Genomic DNA, 17,715 nt, shown 5'->3' on the forward strand with positions numbered 1-17,715 from the left:
CCGAGAATATTATTCCAAGGATGATGTTAAATACCCAAAATCTGTTTAAATGACAGTGAGTGGGTACAGGTGAGAGAGAAATCCATGCATGTCTGACAGACGCATCATAACCGTCAGATGAGTGGTAGGGTCACAGGGTAGGCAGTGGGTCTGTGTGATAAATAGCCCAGCTGCGTGTTAGTTGCTGACATATCTTTGTCTCTGCAGTCTTCTGCTTGATCATCTCTCCCTCTGGCATTTATTCTGACCTTTGAAGCACATTGAAACAGCTTCAAGCAAAACTTCATCATTAAAAACATTTAGAAAATACTTGTCTGTCTCCTAAATGTGGACTGTCTCTCCTTGGCCCAAGCAAAGTGTCAACCTCATATCTGGTGCAAAGTGGGTGGTTTTTTTTTTTTCTGGGTGTAGATTGATCAGGTTTAGTGACAATCCTGTTTCTTGTGATTTGGGTTCTTTTGCTCTGAGGAGGAGCAAGTGGTGTTTTGTGTCACAAAATTTTTGGGAGTGTAATGAAAGGCCTCTACTCTTCTGCTGAGTTTGCCAAGGTACAAAAGCTACTGGGATCGAATGGCTCCTCCTCTCCCCCTCCCACAGCCATGCTTACTCTCACCTCACATCACATAGGTCTGCTGTGTGACTAACCAAGCTAAAACAGCTGTGAAGAACTCCAGGTGAGCTTGCTTTTAATGAACATGGATTATTCCCACTTACATGGACTCTAGTTGCTATTGTTCTTGAAAAGAGCAGTCTAGGTGTGACACCTTAACAGATGGCAACACTTTTAAAAAGGCATCCTTGTTTTCAAAGGGTAGGATTTGCTTCTAGTCAGTAATAATATTTCCAGAATCTTTCCCTTAGAAGATTCTCACTGTGTTTTCTGTTTGTACAACAACCAGCTCTGTGGAACCCTCATCTCTGACTGTATGCCATTAAAATATCAATAGCGTAACAGTATAAATCTCTGACCTGACTCGGATTTGGAGCCTGAGTGTAGGGACTGAACAGACAAGGCAGGTCAAGAAAGGTCTTTTGTTGGATTCTGTAAAGGAACTGATTCAATTATTCTGATATACCAGAATGTTCCAGAGAGGGGGGTGAGGAGAGGTTTGTACTCTGTCCTCTGATTTCTATATTATCTCAGAATTATTTGAAAATACCGGAAGACCTTCTAACTGCTATTAAATTCTTATTGGGGAAGATTTCTGAGCGGTGCCTAATCCAGAAATATGTGCAGATTTTGGTATTCCTGATTCACAGCATGGCTATATGGGGTTTTTCACTGCTGTAAGTGAATTATAGATGTAGAGAATTAAAACCTCTCACTATTTTTTCATCTATGTTCTGTGTGGAGGAAATAAAACTGGAGTGGAAGTGGTGTTAAATGTGGAGTGAATACCTGTGCGATAGAATATTAGACTCTCTTTATGGATAATCTGGTTCTCTAAGAAGAGGCGTATTAGTTTAGAACTAAGCTCATTGTTTTTATGTTGCTTCTTTTATTAACTTCTTAATTTTCGTGGAACTCAGGAAGCAGGAAATGGTGATATATTCTGATCTAATATGAGGGTAAAATCAGGAAGTTAGGCTGAAAATGAGAGTAGCAAAGAAAAGGTTGGTAAAAGAAAACACAAATGTGCTGCTCTCACACTGCCTGTTTGCAGTGGATAGAGACTACTTGATGCATAGACAGAATAAAAAAAGGACTGCTGGCTGCCAAAAACTTGAGAACACTGCTGTAATGTTTTACAGACTGTATGTTATATTCAGACTGGTTTCTCTCTCTTTCTTCCAGTATCTATAGGGAGCAACAGCCTTTTTTAGCAAAAGTGCAAAACACTGTAGTATGTAGTGAGAGGAAGCAGGAAGTGTTCTCTGGGGGTTTTGTAGAGCAGTGTGAAGGACTATTGTAAAATATTAATGAAGTTACTGTTATGAAATTATATATGTCCAGCTTTTTTTTCTGTGCTGCATTAAGCTTGTTCTTGTGTTAATTCTCCAGATTTAGAAATTCATTATGAGTTACCTGTGTGACCCTGTAATATAGTTGCTGATGATACTAAACTGGGAGGTGCTGTTGACTCTCTTGAGGGACAAGAGGCCTTGCAGAGGGATCTGGTTAGATTGGAGCATTGGGCAATCATCAGTGGCATGGATTTTAACAGGAACAAATGCCAGATTCTGCACCTGGGATGGAGTAACACTGGACGCAAGAATAAATTGGGATAGGAGTGGCTGGAGAGCAGCCCTGCAGAAAGGAGTCTGTGGGGCTGGTTGACAGGAGGCTCAATAGGAGTCAGCAGTGTGCCCTGGCAGCCAAGAGGGCAAACTGTATTCTGGGGTGCATCAGGAGGAAGGAGTGGCAGAGACGTGTGATGAACTGACCACAACCCCCATTCCCCGTCCCCCTGTGCCACTCGGGAGGAGGAGGTAGAGAATTTGGGAGTGAAGTTGAGCTCAGGAAGAAGGGAGGCGTGGGGGGAATGTGCTTTAAGATTGTTCTTATTTCTTATTACCCTGCTCTGATTTAGATTGGTAATAAATTAAATTAATTTCCCCAAGCTGAGTCTGTTTTGCCCATGACGGTAATTGTTGGGTGATCTCTCCCTGTCCTTATCTCGATCACGAGCCTTTTGTTACATTTTTCTCTCCCCTGTCCAGTTGAGGAGGGAGAGTGATAGAGCAGCTGGGTGGGCACCTGGCATCCAGCCAAGGTCAACCCACCACACTTAGGTACCATAGAAGAAGCATACACTGAAGCAAAAATTTGATCCAAACCTTACATCCTAGCCAGTAGTTTGTTCTTTGTCTGTTTCACTAGTCTGTCCCAAAGTGGGTTTACACCATTTTCTTCCTTTGTATCTGACTGCCTTTATGAGTGTGGTAAAGTGTTGTAGCTAAAATCCATCATATGCCATGCAGTTTTTTCTTTCTGTCCACAGTGGAGTTTTATGTGCAAGATAGTTTTGTGATTTAGCAGAATTTTGTTTCTTTTTTGTTTTTGTTTTTTTCTTTTTTTTATTGCAATGCTACTGTACATTCAACTCTGTTCTCTGACAGGCAGAGCATTTTGCAGGGGGAGTGGGAGGTCCAGAGTTTTGTGATAGGTGAGTTAATTCCACAGACTAGCTCTGGAAAAGATGCTCCCATCTGCAGAGACAAGATTGTTTACCCTTTTAGAGAGAGGTCATTGCATTTTAGAAGCAGAACAACTGATTGTGACTTTTACATCCTGCCATGCTGCCTGGGCTGAGAAAGCATCTGGGCAAAAAGATACTAGGAATTTGTATTCTGACTTGTAACCTGCAGGAAACCAATGCAATGATATTAGGCCAAGTTCACTTAATAGCATGAAGAATTCACTCTGCTCAGTAATATGAGCCAGAGCTGTGTAGAGTGGCTCAGCAGCTGTGTTTAGATTGAGCTCTTCAAGTGTTTTGCTCCCAGGAAAGCATTAAAACAAAGGCTGGGTTTTTGAAAGCTCTCAGTGTGTGTGGAGACCTGGTTGCTTTTGTAAACTTGGGCATTAGGACAGCAGTTGGAACTAGCCACTACTACTATCTACCCACTACTGATCAGTTAGTTTGAGTGCCTGCAGAGGAGCGGACCTTCTTGAGGAATGAGATTTCAGCATGTTCTCCTATTCCTGTGTCTCCTCTCCTTGTGCCAGACTTGAGAAGCCTAGCGGACTCTGTAGCTGGTGTGTTTGCAGGTTAATTAAAAAACAAGACAAAACAAATGAACAGAAGGTTTTTAATCTTATCCTACCCTGACCTTTCCTGACTGCATCACTAGCTGTTACAATGTAAGCTATTACAACCCACTGGTTTCTGACTCTGTACGGGATTTGAGTATCTTTTTTGTTACTGCAATTTACATAATGATACAATTAGTATAAATTGGTATAATGATGGTATGAATCAAGACAGCTGGAAAAATCTGTAAAATGTTGATAATGTCATCAGAGAGGTTCGGTCCAGCAAAACCATGTTATTATTTTACCTCACTAAAGCCCTTCCAGTAAATAGTAAAACACGTAATTTCTCTGTAATCAGTTTCATTTCAGTGCCTAATTAAATTTCTGTCATTTTCTCTAGTAGGTCATGCTGTCTGTTTCTGTCTCCTATAGAGCTTTAGCTGCTGAATAGTCTTACCCTTTATATTGATATCATGACAGAGAAGTCCCCCAGTTATTTAAGTCTCTGATATTTAACCTAAACAATAAAACTGAACCTACGTAGACCCAAAATCTGCTTATTTTCCAAAGTATATAATCAGCACATCTCTTCAAATAAAGGCATGTGTTGATCCCCTTAGACATGCCACACGTGTGACACAGAGGCCCCTGCCTCCCCCACTGTGGGACTGCTTTGAATTCAGGCAAGTTTGTTTCTTTGGGCAGCACACTGCTGAAGATCTATCCATTGAAATTCCTGACTTGTGTTGCAAATCGGCAAAAAAACACCTGGCTCCCCTTTGCCTTAGCCTTTTTTTTTTTTTAAAGATCTTCTCATTCTTTTTATGTTAAAACTGTACTTCTAAGTGCAGATTTTCAAAAAAATACAGTACACGTTATAGCGTTACTGCAGCCTGACCTTTTGGCAGTGTAACAGTGTTCTGAAGACAGTAGAACTGTGCACATTGGTATGTTTGAAATAAAAGAATACCTTGTATGCTTCCATAGACTGATCCGTGCGTCATCATTTCTGTAATCTCTAATACTGCAAGTTGATATCATGCTTTTTTCTTTCTTTTTGTCAGCCAAAGTGAGAAAGCAGTTTTAAAAGAAGCCCAATTTTATGCTAGAGGGCTACTTTAACAATAGAATAGAAATTGTGATTAAAACAATGCCTAGAATCCTAGTGTCCAGTTTTCTATAACATTTTTGTGTGTGTGAAGCAAGAAACTATCTTCCAACCTGGCATTTGATGCATTAGGAAAAAAGCAAACCACCCTCTCTGCTTTCTAAAAGCATATCTTCAGAACAAGTTTTTCAAAGGAACAGCACACAAGTAATCGGAAGAAGTATTTTTGTCTAGTGCATTGCACTGTATAGATAACCAAAGAGATTTGTGAGCATGTGATGAGGAGTCCTGGGTTTCCTGTTTCAGTATTCTCTTGAAGATAAATACTGGGATTCAGTATAAGGTGGTGCCTCATGGCCCTGAATAATTCTTTCTCATGACACAAAGCTAATGTTTCTGTGGTATTGGTTCTGTTGTGAGCTTAGGTGTTAAACTGACACTTTTTCATATGATGACCTTCAGAAAAAAGTGAGTCTTCTGGACAGGCTTTTGGAAACAACACTTTTAATTAGAAGCTGCTTTAAATTGCAGAGACTTCCAGAAAGCAATTGCATTTGGTGGAAGTTCAGGGTTTATGAGTGTGTGTTGTTGCTGTTGGGTTTGTTTTCTGGTGGTTTGGTCTTTGTTGTTATATTGTTTTGTTTTGTAGAAGTATTAAATGGCTAATCCTTTAAATCCTTGCCTGCCAGAAAGACAAGAATAATTACCTTGCTTTTAAATATGGAGAAACGTACCCACAGAGGTTAAATAAATTTCTAGTAGCTATAAGGAATGATGGTGGTAGAATCTGCTGTAGAATTAGCTCTCAATCCTAATGCAGAAGAGTAGAGAGTGTTCGAAATGTGTTTTGGACTAAATTCAGTGCTTTTAGAATAACCTGGCCAGACCCTGCTTAATCAGTGTTCTTGGCGAGGTGAAAATTACAGTCCGCTCTCTTAGGGTCTGGCAGACTACCTATAGACATATGTCAAATGGAGCGGAACCACGAACAGGGTGTGAACTCAGAATGCCAAAAAAAAAAAAGGAAACTGAGTTATCTGTAGCATTATGTGATGCATTTATTTTCTTCTGACATTGTGGAAGAAACAGAGGAAAATGTGTTTAAATCCAGAAAGCTATCAGTGAACTACTTTGGTATTATTATTTAGTACAATCCTCTCTCATTAACTCCTACAACTTGTATCTGTCATGGAGGGAGGAAGGCCTCCCAGTTTTTCGTGGAACAGCTAACCTTTGTGAGATGAGTAGAATTTTAAGGCTGCAACACTGCAGTCAGCTGAAGTTTTAAATCACAAATTTCTGGTGTTGACATTCAGAAGGGTTTCAAAGCCTCCTCCTCCCCCCATGAGAGGGAGGAGGAGGTGTTACGGAGGTAGGAGGATTCACGTCTTGTTTGGAATTTGATCACTGTCTGTAGAAGGGAAAAGCACATTTGCCCTCCCCAAAGAACTGACCCCCACAACTTCAGCTGAAGTAATTCTCCTTCAGTGAGATGTTGCAATATTTAATTTCTATTTAAGTCCACTGAGGTATAGGAATAAAAGGTATTGTCTAAAGACAGCCTGGCACTTTTAGTTTGTAATTGTTTTCTTTTAAACGAAAGACTGGCATAGTTTGACCATGCCGTAGTTCTCATAAAGAACTTTTGCTGGCCTTTGTTGCTTCTCACTACGTGAGTGGTTATGTTTAGGCAGAGGTTGAGATGCTGGACTTAGCAGTAAATCATGGCAATTTTGCCATTTGGCACATTTTAATAAACAGCAACTAATTTGTAGCTTTTTATATTCTGTATCTTAAAAAGAAATTAATATTCTGGAGAACAATGGCATATAAGGTAAAGAAGCAAGCATTGTGAAATTAGTGGGAAAACTCATGAATAGGAGCACATTTAACAGATAAAGCAGAAATCATCTCTACTGGTCTAGGTATCAGTAGAGTTTGTATTTCAAAGGAAATTAATTTGTTGTTCCTAGGTCAATATTGGTTGGTTCATAGATTGCTAGCAGACTAAACAAATAAACTCAACTTGACAATGTTTTAGGTGTTAAAGTCTTCCTCTCGGGTTTACTTGTATACGTTATCTGTTTCCTGTCTTAAGTAAAAAGTCACTGCTAGGAAATTGAGATGGTAGCAGAAGCAATCACATCATAGATGTTTTAAATTCTAAATGGAAAACCATCAGGTTTCAGTTTTGCTACTCTCTTTTTAGCGCCTTTTAAAAAAAGCCAGCTGTGTGCTGTAAAACTGGAGTTTTCATAATACTGCTAGAAATTCAAAGAGAGCATCCTACCAAATATCTGGTTTGTGGGTTATAGTGGCCATCAGGTACTAATTTTTAAAGAACTGCTATGTTTTGAAGGCCATGAAAAACCTAAATATTGTGTTCCGATGTCTTCTAATTCAGAGAATGACTGAGGTTGGAAGGGACCTCTGGAGATTGTATAGCCCAACTCCTCTGCTCAAAGTAGGGTCATTCAGAGCAGATTGCTTAGGGCTGTGTCCAGTCAGGTTTTGAATATCTCTAAGGATGGAGACTCCATAACTCGTCTGGGCAACCCATTCCAGTGTTTGACCACCCTCACAGTAAAAAAGTTCTTTCCTATATTTAAATGAAATTTCCTGTATTTCACTTTGTGCCCATTGCCTCTTGTCCTTTCACTGACTATCATGAAGAGGACTATGGCTCCATCTTCTTTACTTCCTCAAGTCAGATACACACATTGATAAGATTTCCCCCACATACCCCAAGCCTTCTGTTCTCAAGGCCAAACAGACCCGTCTCTCTCAGCCTCTTCTCATGTCAGGTGCTCCTGTCCCTTAATCATCTTTGTGTCCCTTTGCTGGTCTTGCTCCAGTGAGTCAATGTCTTTCTTACACTAAGGGGCCCAGATCTGGACACGGAAGTGCAGATGTCTTTTCACCAGTCTGAGTAGAAGGGAATGATCACCTCCCTTGACCTACAGACACTCTTCCTAATGCAGTCTAGGATACGGCTGGCATTCTGCTGCAAGTGCACGTTGCTGGGTCCAGGTCAACTTGTTGTCCACCAGGATCCTCAGGTCCTTTTCTGCAGAGCTGCTTTCCAGATGGTTGGTCCCCAGCCTGTACTTGTTAAGTGGGGTTATTCCTCCCCAGATGCAGGACTTTGCATTTCAGTTGGTTGAACTTCATGAGATTCCTTTTAACCCATTTCTCTAGCCTGTTAAGATCCTTTTGAATGGCAGCACAACCATCTGGTGTTTCAGCTACTCCCCCCAGTTTTGTATTGTCTGCAAGCTTGCTGAGAGTACACTCTGTCCCATCATCTAGGTCATTAATAAAAATGCTAAACAGGACTGGACCCAGTAGTGACCCCTTGGGGTACACCACTAGTCACTGGCTTCCAGCTGGACCTTGTGCTGCTGATCACAACCCTTTAAACCTGGCAGTTCAGCAAGTTTTCAGTCCATCTCACTGTCCATTCATGTAGCCTGCACTTTCTCAGTTTCTCTATGAGGATGTTATGAGAGACAGTGTTGAAAGCCCTACTAAAGTTGAGAGAAACAACATCCAATGCTCTCCCTTCATCCATCAAGCCAGGCGTCTCATCATAGAGGGCTATCAGGTTGGTTAGGCATGATTTTCCCTTTGTAAATCCATGCTGACTACCAGCAGTCACTTTCTTGTCCTTGTGTTTGGAAACGAAGCACAATGACCAGCAGAATACCTCTTAGAGACAGCAGCAAATCAGAATTTTGATGTTTTTCTTTGTCTCCTTCTTTCTCACTGAGAAATCAGTGTTCCAGGATCCGATTGCAGAACCCTGTAAGCTAAGTGTGAGTAGGTGGGCTTCAGTGTGTTGTTTGCAAAGCTGTGCTCATCGCCTCTGACGTAGATGTCTCATAAGTGCTGTAAGAGACAGGAGTATGGAACATTCCTTTAATTTGTAAGGATTAGGTTGACCCCATATATAAATGTGACAATGAAACTGACAACAGTGCTAATCAAATTTCATCCTATAGCTGTTTCCTAGGTAACTAACACATGCAGCTGTAGAAAAAAGACTGCATTATGAAGAGACCAGAAAGATCCCTTAGCAATGCTCTCCAATGACTGAAGAAACACAGTTAAAAAAAAAAAGTGGATAGTGCTACACCGTCGTCATCTTTGTCCTCAAAGACAGACCAGATTTGTTCAGAGGGCAGCTTTTCATAGCCAGCTGTAGAAGTTTTATAGAATAGAATATTTTCAGTTGGAAGGGACCTACAACAATCATGTAGTCCAACTGCCTGACCACTTCAGGGCTGACCAGAAGTTAAAGTACATTATTAAGCACATTGTCCAAATGCCTCTTAAACACTGACAGGCTTGGGGCATTGACTGCCTCTCTAGGAAGCCTGTTCCGGTGTTTGACCACTCTCTCTGCAAAGAAATGCTTCCTAAGTTTTGCTTCCCATGGCCATACAGTGGACAGTCTCATGGTCTTAAAGCTGGTATTGTGAATGTTCCACCACTTATAGCAGGTCCAGCCAGTCTGCCTAAGAAGTAGTCACAAGTGGGTCTTTGGGTCTGTTTGGTCATGCTCTGAAGTCAATGTGGAGACTTTCATTGTTGTGTTTATAACAGAGGATGTTGCACGTGCGATCCTGATGTGAAAAGGTATTAGCAAAGCACTGTATTTCTCTGCAATGTTATTTCCTATTTTTCAGGTTACGAGGGTTTTTTTGAGGAGAAACTGTCTTTTGCTCTATGATCTGTTACTCCCATTTTGCATCCTGGTAACGGAGCACTGCAGTTACTTCTGGGAATTTCCCAGGTAGTCACAGAGGTTTGTGGAAGAGCTGGATCCTGAAAGTCTTTGGAGAACTTTAAAGGCTTAATTCACTTGCCTATATATAGGTGTTTAGTGCCATTTAAGTCATACCAGAGTATCTAAGGTATCGGTATCTGTATGGGACGAGCAGAGATGATGCAGAACCTCAGGTGACCTCTTCTACTGCTGCTCCAGAAAGGCACAGATGACTAATAGTAGCTGTACCGGTACTACACGCCTCTGTATAAGGACCTGAATCCTGTTCTAAATTTTGCTGCTAAGAATAGAAGAGCCTCTAATATGTAGGGCTGCAAGAAACCTTGTCTATTGTTCTGTTTGTCCACAGGATTTCCTGTGAACAGATCTTTCTGTCTTGAAACTAGAAATGTGCCTTACCTCCATAGATGTCTGTAAAAGATGAGGCAGACAAATATTTATATGATCAATTGTGTCTCTTTTCCTTTTAGGTGAATTATATAGAGCCTCTTTAAGAAAACAAAGGTTCCCGGCACAAGGCAGTGTTGAAATACACGAGGACAATGAGGTGAGATTGTTTCCCAAAACAAGCTGTGCTGATTTCCAAGGAGTAGACATGTGGAAATACTCTCATATTGTATTATGGAATTATAAACCCATTTGGTGGCTTAGTGTGTCTTTCCCTTGTTCAGTAGGTGCACATGCAATCACTGAAAATCATCACAAGCTTTTTTAGACATTGCATAATTAACTTATGTGGAAATATGACCCAGTTCACTGAAGAGAAATTGTTATGTCTACTTAGTACTTCAGTGGAAATGCAGGTTTTGTGAAGCAGATTCAGCAGCAGTCATGAAATTGATAGTGACAAAATTGGGGTTTTTTTGAAGCAGCAAAGAATCTAAACAAGTTGTCTTCCTTCCAGTTAACTGATTACGGTCCTCTGTTCACGCATAGGACAGGCAATGGAAATGTCTACTTTTCCATTTTTTACGAATTCCAATCCTACAACCCCCTGAAAATGATGACAGTCTTTGATTGACTTCAAACGTCCTTTTGATTAGCCCTTGAGCCCCTTGTCTCAGTCATGGCTGAACTACTGCTGAGAGGCAAATTAATTTCATTCCCTTTGAGTCCTCTTGTGAAGGATGCAGTTAAATCCAGCTGAGAGACTTTTTGTAACAGTGACTTTAGCGATGTTGACCCGCTTGAATTATTCCCTCTGTTTCGAAGCTTTCAGTTCCACCAACCCATCAGCAGTGCCACTTATTTACAAGCTGTCATTGGCTGTGGAAGGAGCTACACTTAGCTTTTAAAGGGAATTAAATTTCTCTTCTGAATAACTGGAATGGGTCCATATGGAAAGGGAAATTGTAAATTAGAGCAAGGAAAAGTGGAACCTTAAAAATTCTCGTAAGATCCAGTACTTAAGCAGATACAAGGCAGGTCAGCAAAATGCCTTCACAATGAATACTTCTACTGGATACTAAAAATCATGGGCTGAACAGAGATAGTGGCTTTATGGAACAACTTATAATTCTCTCATTTTCAACCATTTAGCACCATTATACAGGTGCTAAAGTTACCAGTTTCTTTGGCTTATCCATGTCAACAACATTTCCACCCCTACCCCTCACTAAACTACAGGCTGAAATGTATGTGTGTGCTTGTTTACTTGTCAGCTTTTCCAATTAATGTTATTCTTGTTAAAGTCAGAACAATTTTTCTCATGTTGTATTTACTGTTGAAGATTGTGGCTTTCGTTCCAGAACTTAAGAATAAAGTGTCCAGAACATTGCCTGATTCTCAGTAAATAACCCAATCTAGCAATTAACAATCCTCAGACAAATAGAAGAAATGTTACTGTTATTTTCATTGTGTGTTCATATTTGGTCAGGAACTAGAAGTCTCCAGGAATCATGTGATCCAAAGCGAAGAAGAAAATGGTAATCAAGATTTAAAAACAAAAAATATCCTAATCTTTTAATGTATAACTGAGTTCTTCTTTGAGTGCACATAACTCTCAAGGGGTAAAAAAGAAAAAAAAGCGGAGTTGTGAGACATTCAAAATGTTTTTCCAGTCTCAAGTAGATAATATTTTGTTTATTCTACAGAGCACACTGATTATTGTTTGTGTATGCATGTATTCACATATTCATAAATGTATTTGTGAGGTTTATGGATATCAGCAATGATACATTTTTTTACTCTTTCAGTAAATGTCTGGGTAAGTTAGCCCCATTTTTTTCATTTTAATAAGTTGCCAATCTCAAAAGGCTGAGATAACTGTACCAGCTGCTTTTGCTGGATGTTTTCATTGGCAGAAAAATGTGTCTTTTTAGAACCTGTGATGATTTGAGTTAGAACCTTTCCAGTAAATGCAGTAGCCTCGTTCATGATACCTAGACAGACGTTCACTTAGGCTGTCTGTGGATGTTGGTATTCTCCAGTCTCAATATATTTAAAATAGCTTTTGATGTACACAAAGCTGTTTATAATCTTTGTTGATCTGAAACCTACATCTGTGCTGCAGGGGTTTTCTGGCAGAGCATAGTGTGCTCTACTTGGTTCAGGCACACTTGAATTAAATGGAACACAGGGCACACCCACCCACACACTGCCCCCCCCCCCCCCCCCGAGTGTAGGCAAATATCACAAAAAGGTCACAGTGGGGGTGAGAGAAAAAATCACCGCTAACTGCTTGTGAACGTTGACACCAAGTATACCAACACTGTCCATAAAAATGCTTCCTCTGTTCTTATTCCCTGTTTTTCTCACAGGAAGGAGTTCAACGCCAGAACTGCAAAACTCATGTGCTAATTTTGATCCTACATGGGGGGAACATCTTAGACACTGGAGGTGGGGACCACAGCAGCAAGCTGGCAGACATCAACACCTTCAGTTCTGTGTTTGAGAAAGTGACCCAAGCCCATTTCCCAGCCGCTTTGGGCCACATCTTAATCAGACTTGTTCCCTGCCCAGCAATCTGTTCAGCGGCTTTCTCTCTTGTTTCCAAGTAAGTTGATTTGCATTTTCTAATGTTTGGCTTTGCAGTGTGGTTTTGAATGGATTTCTGTGACCTGTCTTTTTCATAATGAAATGTTGCGAATCCTTCTTAATCTTTTGCTTACTGCAAGACTTGGAGTGATCTTTCATCCTTTTCTGAGTGGATGTATTTATTTAAAAAAAAAAAACCACCAAAAAAACACCAAACCCACAAAACCCACAAAACCAAAACCCATGGTGGACTACAGCCTATTGTCCACATTCATCCAAAAGGAAAAAAAAAAAATCCAGAAGAAATCTGGAAAGAAGAAGAAAACTGTGATAACTGTTAAATTGCTCCCCCCTCACCAAATCTGACGCCAAAAAATCAGTAGTCAATTTTATCTTATTTTAAAATTGAAACATAGCTAGATCTGCTTGCGGATATGCCAACTGACATTTGTCTATCTTATTTATCTGTTCATTATTTGGCCATTGTAGGGATAGGATGTTATAGAAAATGCTTCTGATAGTTTTAACAAAAATGGCATATTGCTAACATGAGTTTAGGAATAAAGTGGAGATTGCTGAGAGTGCAGCCAGTGCATTGCTGAGAGACTTAAGCTGATTTAAGTAAATTCTGCTTTGCACTGGAAATTGAGAACAGAAATAAATATCTAAACCAAGAGTGATTTAACACGTCTTCTTGGTGAGAGAGAATTTACATATGAACATGTTTTTTACATTTTAAGATGACAAAACTTTAGTATCTGTTTGTTCCCAATAGCAGATACTGCACTCTGAGGTCCTGTAGTATTTAGTGGTAGACCACTCATTTATCATCATTAACCTGCAAGAATGCCACATACAGAAGTGTCTTGAATGGGCTACAAAGGATGCGTCTCTAGGAAACAGTGCTTTTGGCTAATAAAGGCTTCGGTTCGCAGTACAACTAGGGTTTGGTTGCATGCATAGTGAGAGGATTCCATTAGCTTTGATGGAATTTCCTGTCTGAGCAGATGCATTTGCTAACTGATGTAAATGGGGATGGCACTCACGAGGTTGCCCTTGCTAACATGAGAGATGGGTGGTTTGCTTTAAGCAATTTGGTAATTCACATGCATAAAGGCAGAGAGACCCCAGTTCAGGGCTTCTAGAGAGCAACTGGGAGAGAATGCTGTGCATTACAATAGATACTGGATCAGCTCTTCATTAATGAAGAGCACTAGGCAAGAATGCCTCAAACATCTTGTCATTGATAAAATTAGTAAATTTCTCAATTAGCATAACTCTGCAAACTTAAACGATACCAAGCTATAGTATGGTATGCTACATGACATTCACATTTAGATTTCCAGCTGTCAGGTCCTGTTTCTGTCTGAGACCAGGTTCTGCTAGGAAACACTTACTAGTTGCTATATGAAGCAGAGATAATGATTTCATTTTAGGAAGCTGCTTATTAACTGAAAAAAAAACAGTTTGGTGGGTTTGGGATTTGGGGAAAGTTTTGGGGGTGTTGGGATTTTTTGGGGGGGGCCGAGGGGTTTAAGAAAATTCTCACAGAAATGTTTTAGTACATGTCTCTTAGTGTCTGGCTTAAAGAGATAGTTCATCAGATCACATTGGCATTAAGTCTAGTGTCTTTGAGATTCCTGGTAGTCACTTCTGCATTTGAAAATTATTGTTGTGTAAAAAGCTGTGACAATATTTTGATACAAAACCAAGTCACTATGAAATACTAAATGCAACTTTCAGAGGAAGAGTAGTTAGCAACTGCATCTGAGAGACCTGCTTAGTCTAGTGTTTCATAGAATCATAGAATCATTTAGGTTGGAAAAGATGTTTAAGATCATCGAGTCCCACCATTAACCTAACAGTGCCAAGACCACCGCTAAACCATGTCCCTAAGTGCCACATCTACACGTCTTTTAAATACCTCCAGGGATGGAGACTCCACCACTTCTGCACTCAAAGCAAGAACATAACTCTGAACTGTTAACTGTGCATCAACAATGATATGTTTTGAAGTTCCTGTGTGCATGCTCATATGAAAGGTATTGTCGCCTTGCAAAACTATTACTACTATTAATTTTAACAATTGTTGTTTATGGCAGTAACAATTTCAGATATGCACTCTTTTTGACAATGCTGTGAGACGTGAAAAATTACATGTAGCAACTCCTTTGGGAGAGGAAATATGACTCTAGTTATAGCATCCACTTGGGGATCAGGAGATATGGATACTATTCCTGGGTCTGTAACAAATTTCCTGGTTGACCATAAATGAGAAAATCAGTCTGTCGGTGCCTCACTTCTCAAATTTGTTGAACAGAAACAAGGCTAAAATGATACAAGGAGGAATTTTTCTGTCATTAACCAAAGGCCTAACATAAAGCCTGAGAAAGAAACAGGAAGATTTCTGCTGTCTGGATTGTGCCTGTAGCCTAGGATATATGAGAAAAGCTTAAGGGATGTAGGAGTAAGAGGGTACTGTGGTTTAAGGCGTGTTCCCCTGAAGCTGGAAAGGAAACAGCAATGCTGAGACTTTACACTGACAACTGGTACCTTGTTAAGCATGAGAGGAGATGATTTGTGAGGGAAGGAGAGTGGTCTGGGTGTTCCTTTGTAGGATAATTAACACCAAGGAACAAAGGCTGATCTTAGCCTATATGATTGAGGAGATGTTACGCTTTCATTCCCAGCCTATTAAATGACCAGGTAGCCTTACGAGGTTCGTGCAGAAACGAGGACCATAGCAGCAATAGTGTAACCAACTTAATTTTACTTTTTTCCCCCCACTGAAACAACTTTTCTGTGCACCATTTTACTTGCACACTAAATGAATGAAAGTTTTAGCAGGTGGTGAGCAAACTTTCCACTGAGTGCTGTATGATTGGCTTCCACATCGTCGTAATGATAATCGATTATATTCTGTCAGTTCTGGTAGTGTACTTCTGATTGCGCTCTAGTTCTGGTACTAGCCTAAGCAGTATTCTAGAGGATAGCTAAGCAAATACAGAATATTGAGTAAGGGAAACGATTAAAATCTTAAAATGTTTTTGATGTTGTTATTTGTCCCCGTGGCTTTAGTGAAATGAATTTAGAAATAACAAATGGAGTTTTCCATTGGATGTATCCATTTCAGTAGCTGCTCTTCCTCGCCCGCTTTTTCAGACTTGAAATTCACTCATTAAATGAGAGAATCTTTTCAGGTAACATTTCTTTCCTTAGTGATATTTTCCTTAACATAAATATTTCAAATGGCATGATAGAGAAAGGAGAAAGAAACACATACTCTTGGGCCTGCTTCAACTCTTCTACAAGTGTAAACTAGGAATAACTAGTGAACTCTGTAGTGATGGGGAGGACAGAATCAGACTTGCTTGATTTCTTCTTTTCTAAACAAAGAGAAACTTCTCTTGGTTTTGTCTGGGGCTTCCCCTCAGTGACGGTCACTTTTATAGTCTTTTTGTTGCAGTATAGTGCCCAAGGTTACATTTGAACCTCACGTAGAGTAGAAAACCCTGCAGAGGAGTTGAGGAGGTCTACAACCACGTTTTGGACCGTAAGGTGCAGGAATGGTGATGCCTGCTGTCCAGATGACAGAGTTAGAGAGAAGAGATGGGGAATACATTAAAGTTCTGAAATACTAGCTGGACTTAAAGCTGTGACAGGCATACAGGAAGAAGAGGTGGCAGAGTGCAGACCAGACTGGTGGAAGGTGTGCCTGACTGTTCGCATCAAGGGGGAATACACTGAAACAACCAGGAAAGAAGTGTGTGCATGTCCAAGTTGCTGCCCTGTAAAGCAAGAGGACTGATAGTAGAAGAGGAGGTGAAGCATCAGAGTGTTTGGGAGATCATCCTTGCTGTTGTGGTTTAACCCCAGCCGGCAACTAAGCCCCACACAGCTGCTCGCTCACTCCCCTCCAGTGGGATAGGGGAGAGAATCGGACGGGTAAAAGTGAGAAAACTCGTGGGTTGAGATAAAGACAGTTTAATAGGGAAAGCAAAAGCCCCATGTGCAAGCAAAGCAAAACAAGGTATTCATTCACTACTTCCCATGGGCAGGCAGGTGTTCAGCCATCTCTAGGACAGCAGGGCTCCATCATGCATAACGGTGACTTGGGAAGACAAACGCTAGCACTCCGAATGTCCCCCCTTCCTCCTTCTTCTCCCAGCTTTATATGCTGGGCATGACGCCATACGGTGTGGAATATCCCTTTGGTCAGTTGGGGTCAGCTGTCCCGGCTGTGTCCCCTCCCAACTTCTTGTGCCCCCCCCAGCCTGCTTGCTGGTGGGGTGGGGTGAGGAGCAGAAAAGGCCTTGACTCTGTGTCAGCACTGCTCAGCAGTAACTAAAACATCCCTGTGTTATCAGCACTGTTTTCAGCACAAATCCAAACCATAGCTCCATACTAGCTACTGCGAAGAGAATTAACTCTGTCCCAGCCAAAACCAGCACTCTTGCCCATTTGGGCCATTGATTAACACAGGGCTCAGTAGTGTCTCTTAGGTATCCCATAATGCAGTGCCTGCAGGTCTCAACTATCTGGAAGAAGAGCTGGTAGAGTGGAAGAAGGAGTGTGTGCTAGCAGCCCAAATGAACAGAGCTCCCACTTTCTTTCAGTGTTTTTTGTATCCCTCTTGTTGCAGCACACAGTATTCAGCCAGACTGAAAATAGCGAAGCTGGATGTTTGAATGTCTTATAGAATCATTCCCGGCACTGACATAAGATTGGTATTGCCTTGGTGTGTTCTTGCATGAAGCTGCTTGTGATGTACCCATTTGGGGCTGACAAAAGGAGAGATGATTCCCTGCTCTCACATATCTGCAGCTTCATGCCAACAGCTTTCAGAGCCAGAACTCCAGGATGCAGTTGTGGAACATAAACTTGTGGTAAACATTCCATTTAGCAAACTGTGGGGGAGGAAGTGTTTTTTTAATTACTGTAATGTTTCATTGAGGGTGAGCCAGATGACTGACTAAGCAGCAGCACAAGATTTCTTGTTTGGTTTGAATGTATCCTCCATTTTCTGAATGTGCAGGCTTAGTGTATGCCAAGGTAGTACAACGCTCTGTTTACCTTGGCACAGGTTTTGAATTATGCTGTGTCTGTGTGCTGAGGGATTCCACTGGGACTTTTCATCTGAATGCA

General features: G+C 40.8%; 1 protein-coding gene across 4 annotated transcripts in view; it reads left to right on the forward strand.

Annotated features, from left to right (window-relative positions):
* Window positions 1-17,715, forward strand: part of PITPNM3 (PITPNM family member 3) — a 147,625-nt gene that overhangs the window by 79,523 nt on the left and 50,387 nt on the right. For all 4 annotated transcript variants that reach the window (XM_076354776.1, XM_076354780.1, XM_076354779.1 and 1 more), the window contains exons 5-6: window positions 10,065-10,141; window positions 12,354-12,589. In XM_076354776.1, the coding sequence (XP_076210891.1) occupies window positions 10,065-10,141; window positions 12,354-12,589 (313 nt within the window). The remainder of the gene's footprint in view (window positions 1-10,064; window positions 10,142-12,353; window positions 12,590-17,715) is intronic.

Source organism: Aptenodytes patagonicus, chromosome 17 (assembly GCF_965638725.1).
Source record: "Aptenodytes patagonicus chromosome 17, bAptPat1.pri.cur, whole genome shotgun sequence".
In the NCBI taxonomy this organism is placed as follows: domain Eukaryota; kingdom Metazoa; phylum Chordata; class Aves; order Sphenisciformes; family Spheniscidae; genus Aptenodytes; species Aptenodytes patagonicus.